Source organism: Stegastes partitus, unplaced genomic scaffold, assembly GCF_000690725.1.
Source record: "Stegastes partitus isolate 25-593 unplaced genomic scaffold, Stegastes_partitus-1.0.2 Scaffold156, whole genome shotgun sequence".
Lineage (NCBI taxonomy): Eukaryota > Metazoa > Chordata > Actinopteri > Pomacentridae > Stegastes > Stegastes partitus.
Genome location: NW_007577887.1, coordinates 690775 through 697781, shown reverse-complemented (window position 1 = coordinate 697781; position 7007 = coordinate 690775). Strand labels below are relative to the sequence as shown.

The 7007-nt window shown below is 43.5% G+C and overlaps 1 protein-coding gene across 1 annotated transcript; it reads left to right on the top strand.

The window, feature by feature from the left end:
• Positions 1–1389: 1389 nt before the first annotated feature.
• tshz3b (teashirt zinc finger homeobox 3b) lies at positions 1390–6823 on the top strand (the record flags this gene model as incomplete). Its single annotated transcript, XM_008279353.1, has 1 exon — positions 1390–6823. A coding segment is annotated over one exon (3659 nt), but the record flags the coding sequence as incomplete, so codon positions are not given.
• Between the last annotated feature and the right edge of the window lie 184 nt (positions 6824–7007).

The following is a 7007-nucleotide window of genomic DNA, read 5'->3' as shown; positions in this document are numbered from 1 at the left end:
CTTCTTGCCGAGGGACCACAGCTGTACATTAGATATATACTGTAGTTAATTCAAGCCCAACAGCTGTGCTGTGTATGGTTCCTGTAAAATAAGCTAATAAACTAACCTAATCTGACACTTTCTTCATCCTTTTTTACACCTTTGTGCATTTTGAAAACGGTACATTGTGATTGCATTCGTGCTTCTGTACCACACCCATTCCACTGACCGGCTCACTCTGTGTTTACATACCAGGTTAGATGAGTGATGGCCTGTTACAGAAAGGAATGTTAGGCACAAGGCCACTGACGTCTACACACATGCTCATCTTCTTTGCCAGTGTAGTTGCTAAAACAAGGAAGAGGTTTGTGTATACATTTGCCAGCGTGTGCTTCAATTGTTATTCAGAAACAGAGCCTTAATCATAAAGTATGAGCATAAAGCATATCTCATCTGGTGTTGTTTTATCCCTTTGATGACTTATTAACAAAAGAAAACATTCATAGATGTACAAAGAGGCGAGACTGTGATTTGTCTTGATACATCTTTTTTCTATATGATTTCCATTGTATTATTCTTAAACTAGAGGGATTTGAATATAAATTGAAAGCCTCAAGCCCTCTCCCTGAAGCTAAACTGTAAATAATAACTCTAAACTTTTTTCTAATCTTTGGTAATTGAAGCAAATGGGTTTTGCGGAAAGAGATTTGTCGCAGGGAAACGTACATACATTTTTTTTATTTACGAGGAGGCGAGGGCTGAGCAGTGTAATGAGTGAAAATGCATGCTTAATTTAAATGGCGAGTGTGTCTGTTAGGGAATGCATTAGAGTCTGCAGAAGAAGCGTAAGACATATTAATTGACAGACAGGAACCGCTGTCTCCGAGGTTGATACAAGTAATTTATTACTTCAGAAACGAATGCCACCGCCAGAATGTGCTTCATTAATTTCAAATTTAGTTTTAATTTCAAGCTGTTGCCCCTTGAGAAGAATAAGGTGGCAAGTTCTGTTTGAAGAGACATTTTTCCTCTCTCCCTCACTTCATCTTTCTCTTTCCATCCTCCATCTCTCTCTCTCTCTGGCTGTCTCTGATTTTTTTGCAGTACAGAACAAAGACCTGGGGGTGGAGGGAGAAAGGGAGGGTGTGGTGACTTGATTCCAATTTGAAAACAATATCAGTGTAGAAGTGGGAAGTTAGAGCAGAATTACAGTTTATGATAGTAAATACTCTGTGAATGTCATTAGATGATTGCTCTGTCTTATCTAAAGAAAGAACAAATACAAATACTTTTAATTTCTATCAGTCTCCTACCTTGTAAGGAAACCAGTCCGTCGTAAGACATTCTGTCAAAGCGGTTGTAATAAATCTCTTTCTCTCTGTCTTTGTTTCTTCTTCCTTCTCCCCTAAGCAGCATACGTCCCTGAAGATGAGAAGGAAGCAGCCCTGTTGGATGAAGACCTAGATGGAGAAGACTCAGCTCAGGAAGGAGAAGAGCCTGCCACCAAGCTCCTATGTCAAGACAAGGATTTCCTTCTCAAGGACAGGCCAGGATCTACTGGCTTCCATGACTCCCCCAATGCTGCTGACTTTTCTGGTCAGGAGATGGACAGTGAGTCTCACTTGAGTGAATCCAGTGACAGAATGTCCGATTTTGAGAGCTCCTCACTGAGAAATGAGGATGATGTTCTCCTCTCTAAAGACCCTGCAAATGCTCTTTCCCCATCTTCCTCTGCTGTAATGATGGCGGCTGCTAATGCCGCTGCCCCATTAGGTGGAGAGGAGGCCATATTAGCCGCAACGGGGTCTGTGGCTGACAGCCTGGAGAAGATGAAGGCCATTTACACCTCCTTTTTGACCAACTCCTATTGGTCTACACTGAATCTGAACCTGACTCAGCCCCCTGCAGAAAAACCTCCTCGCAGTCACAGCAGCAGCAGTAGTAGCAGTAGTAGCAGTAGCTGTGGTAGTGGAGGCTATGACTGGCATCAGACAGCTATGGCTAAAACCCTCCAGCAAGCCTCACAGAATCACCACAATAGACTAGGTCTGGTTCAACATCCCGCTCTGGCTGTATCCGCAGCATCTACAGAACCTAACCTCTTTAGTACTGTCCAGCTGTACCGGCAGAGCTCAAAGCTCTATGGCTCCATATTCACTGGTGCCAGTAAATTCCGTTGTAAGGACTGCAGTGCAGCATATGACACACTAGTTGAGCTCACAGTACACATGAACGAGACAGGCCACTACCGTGATGATAACCATGAGACAGACAGTGAGGGTGCTAAGCGGTGGTCAAAACCCAGAAAGCGTTCTTTGCTAGAGATGGAAGGGAAGGAGGATGCACAAAAGGTTCTGAAGTGCATGTACTGTGGACACTCCTTTGAATCCCTTCAGGACCTAAGTGTCCACATGATCAAGACAAAACACTACCAGAAAGTGCCTCTGAAAGAGCCTGTTACCCCAGTGGCAGCTAAAATTATCTCATCGGCCCGAAAGAGAGCCCCTATTGACCTAGACATCCCTAGCTCACCGGACTCTAATGGAGGCACCACACCCAAGCCCACCTCCCTCAATGACTCAAATGACATACTTCAAAAGGTCAGCAACCCTTACATCACACCTAACAACCGCTATGGACACCAGAATGGTGCTAGCTATGCCTGGCAGTTTGAATCCAGGAAGTCACAGATTCTCAAATGCATGGAGTGTGGCAGCTCCCATGACACGCTGCAAGAGCTAACTGCTCACATGATGGTAACAGGACACTTTATCAAAGTTACCAACTCTGCAATTAAGAAAGGCAAACCAATTATAGAGTCACCCACCCAAGCCCCTACATCCAATCCAACAGCTGAAGAAAAGGTGCAGTCTGTTCCCCTGGCGGCCACAGCCTTCTCACCTCCACCTGCCCCAGTGCCTCCTCCAACCAGTATGTCTCCCACTGCAATGGTTGTGGAGATAAAAAAGGAGGAGAAGGAAGAGGAATGCACGAAAGAGTCCTTTATCAACAATGGTAACAATCTCAACAAGGAGAAGAAGATGAGTTGTGAGGAGGAGGCCGAGGAGAAGTTTGATATTTCTTCAAAATACACTTACCTGACTGAAGAGGATCTGGATGAAAGTCCAAAGGGGGGTCTTGATATCCTTAAGTCTTTGGAAAACACAGTGACCTCAGCCATCAACAAAGCCCAGAATGGAGCTCCAAGTTGGGGTGGATATCCCAGTATCCATGCTGCCTATCAGCTCCCAAATATAATGAAGCTCTCTCTAGGTAACTCTGGAAAGAGCTCTCCCCTAAAATACATGTTCCCTGGAGGGGAGATTCTCTCACCCACTGGTAAGAGCCAGCCGCTGATCTCACCTCCCAGCCGTCAGACCTCCCCACTGCCTAAGAATAACTTCCATGCTATGGAGGAACTAGTCAAGAAGGTGACAGAGAAAGTTGCAAAGGTAGAGGAGAAAATGAGAGAGCCCAGTGTTGTTGCGAGGGGTTCTCCTCTGAGACGTACCACACCCTCACCCTGTAACAGTGAGGCAGGGGACTCAGCCCGAGGAGAGTCCCCCAAAGAAAACAGAGCAGGAGGCTGTAAAACTCCTGAGAATACAAGTGGAGTGGAAAAAGTAGCAGGAGATGGAAATGGAGCCAACCACAGAGATTCGAATGGTGATGTTTCCATAAAGGAGTCTGTGGAGAATGGAGTAGAATCCACTGCTGTGACATCCCCCCGTCCTGCCTCTCTTTGTGGCAGTACAGCTATCATCACAGACCATCCACCTCCAGAGCAGCCATTTGTCAACCCTCTAAGCGCGCTGCAGTCAGTAATGAACGTCCACCTGGGAAAGGCTGCTAAGCCCGCCCTGCCCTCCCTTGACCCCATGAGTATGCTGTTCAAGATGAGCAACAGCCTGGCAGAAAAGGCAGCAGTGGCCGCTTCCACCCCTCCAGCACAGACCAAAAAGACCAATAATGACCACTTAGACCGGTACTTCTACCAGCAACATCTAAACAGCGACCAACCTATAGATCTCACCAAAGGAAAAAATGCTGACAAAAGCAGCAACAGTGGTTCTTTGGGTTCGACGGCTCTCTCTTCTACCACCTCCACACCGTCCTCAATTTCTCCCTCCTCTGCTGTCACTATGACCAAAGCCTCAGCTGCAGTAGCTTCCTTTATGTCAACCTCCCCTTTGAGGGAAAATGCCCTCTCAGATATCTCTGATATGCTGAGAAACCTGACAGAAAGTCAGGCTGTCTCCAAGTCCTCCACACCTACCAGCCAGTCTGAGCGCTCCGACATTGAAGGAGTCACACAGGAGGAGACAGAAGATGTTTCACCAGCCCAAAAACGAAAAGGCCGCCAGTCCAACTGGAACCCCCAGCACCTCCTTATCTTGCAAGCCCAGTTTGCTTCCAGTCTGAGACAAACAAATGATGGCAAATACATGATGTCGGACCTGAGCCCACAGGAGAGAATGCACATCTCCCGTTTTACTGGCCTCTCAATGACTACAATATCCCACTGGCTGGCTAATGTCAAGTACCAGCTGAGGAGAACTGGTGGCACCAAGTTCTTGAAAAACTTGGATTCAGGTCACCCAGTGTTCTTCTGCAGTGACTGCGCCTCTCAGATTCGCTCGCCATCCACCTATGTCAGCCACCTGGAATCCCACTTGGGCTTTCGTCTGCGAGACCTGGCTAAGCTGTCCGGAGAGCAGCTGCTCAGCCAGATATCCCAGCAACATCATCAACAACGCCACACCAAAGGACTATCTGAAAAACTCTTCTCTAACCTTCACCCATCCAGCCACCCTTTACCCTCCTCTTTACCCACATCTGTACCTTCTTCCTTATCCATCTCCCTGTCCTCATCCTTAACCACCTCTTTGCCCTCAACCGAATCTCCGTCACCCTCCCCAGATGACGACGACAGTGGGGCTGTGTACCAGTGCAAGCTCTGCAACCGGACTTTTGCGAGCAAGCATGCGGTTAAGCTTCACCTGAGCAAGACTCATGGGAAGTCTCCTGAGGACCATCTCATGTATGTGTGTGAGCTGGAGAAACAGTAGCACTGGCTGGGGACAATGCTCTTTCATGAAGGCTCACACTTTCTTGCTCTGTCTCTCTTTAGCCTTTCATAAACATTTGAAAAAAAAAAGAAAGGATTATTAAAGTGATGGAACTACACAAAGATGCCATACAACTACTGCTCTGAATTTTGGCACATGTTTTACAGTTTGTGTTGTAGGAGGTTTTTTTTTGTGTTTTAGTTTTATTTTGTTTTTATTTTTTTAAATTTTGTTTCTACGTGAGGCACACTCACTCTGGAACAACACACTTGATTTTGTCTCCTTTGACAGGAATAGACTTTTTTTCATAATGGGCAAACGGGGGCTGTTGTCATTGAGAAAATACAGTATATGAAGGTTTTAAAAAAAAGAGATTCAAAATGAAGTGGTGTGTATTTTGAAACTTGTGTAAATGGAATCAAGTTCCTTTATATTTTGGCATCGCTGAGGTGTGATAAGCTGCATGCATAAATAAAACAGTTTAGTTAAACATTTTATAACTAAATCTGGTGCACTTTCCATGTTTTTTTTTTCACTCTCCTGATTGCTCTATCTTCTGTTATGTTTCTTTTCTATAGCATTTTTGTGCTGGAGTCAGTATTTAAATTTTAACCCTCTGAGTACGTTAAAGCACTTCTACACTTATGAACACCATTGGTTTTAATATTTGAGTTTGGGAATTATCGAGGACATTGTGAGAATTAGATGTGCATTGTGTCAGCAATGCTTGTTTCCTGGACATGTTGTATGCTGAGTTTTATCCTAGACATGGGAGCATTTTTAGGAGACTCTCCATTCAGTGCAAGACTTTAATCTTGGGCTTCATATTTTGTCTGGCAGATGCTCACAGGACTTGAAACAAGCAGTGAAGCTACGTGGTCAAAAAAGGACCAAAAAAGACAAAAAAAAAGAAATATTTTACTTTGGTTGATCAGGGACCTATATTAATTCAGGTCTGTGTAAAATATGTATATAAAACATATTAATTAATCCCTGTCTAAATTATGCATCATTTCTATATTTTTAATTTAAAAGGATTATGACTATCTGCTGGTGCACAGTATATGAAGACATAAAAATTGTTTTGCACAATAGTTTTATAAATGTGTTATCTAATCAACGGATACAAAAAAGGGAGGTAGCAAAAGAATGACAACAAGTGAATCTTTTTATTCCCAATTCGTGCTCAAAGGGTTAAAGACTCGTTTTTTTATCAGACACTACTCTACATGTGCCCCTGTATGAACACTAAAAAGATATTAAAGGTTGTACAAAAGATGTTACTTTATGAAGATATTTCACATGTAAACTGTTATTTATAAGCACTCTTGGTTGTTTCATATCGTTGAATGCCTTTTTGATTGGTCCTATTTTTTTTTTCTTTTCTTTTTTTCTTTTTTCTTTTTTTTGTTCTGTCTAATTACTCTGCCATGATTCCACACTGCAGCTTTATCTTTTTGGATATGAAAGGTAACCATGGTTACACTTACCTCTTGAGTGACAATATCTGCTACATTTTTGGCAGTTAATTTGCTGAAGTAACTGACAGCTGCCAGTGTAGAGAAATAATGAAAAAAAAAAAAAATCTGTACGTGTAAAATATCGGCATGTAAAGAGCACAGATACTGTTATGCATTCTGTGCCGTTAGTCTTTTAATTTTGTTCTTTTGTTTTCTGTTGTTGTTGTTCTTGACAAGGAACCCCCATTATATGACTTCATATAACCTTGTTTTCTACTGCAGCATTAAAAAAAGGAAACTGTTTTTTTGCAATAATGTGTGTGTACATTGTGTGTGTCATGGCTATCAATTATGTGTGTGCTGTGCAGTCCCTAATGAGCACATTAGACTGGGAGTGTGTCAACGTCTGTCTGTGACGAGCTGCAGACTAGTTTACAGTGAGTGGCAGCAGCGGGGCCGTGTGGGAGACAAACACATGCACACACACTTAAACGCACGC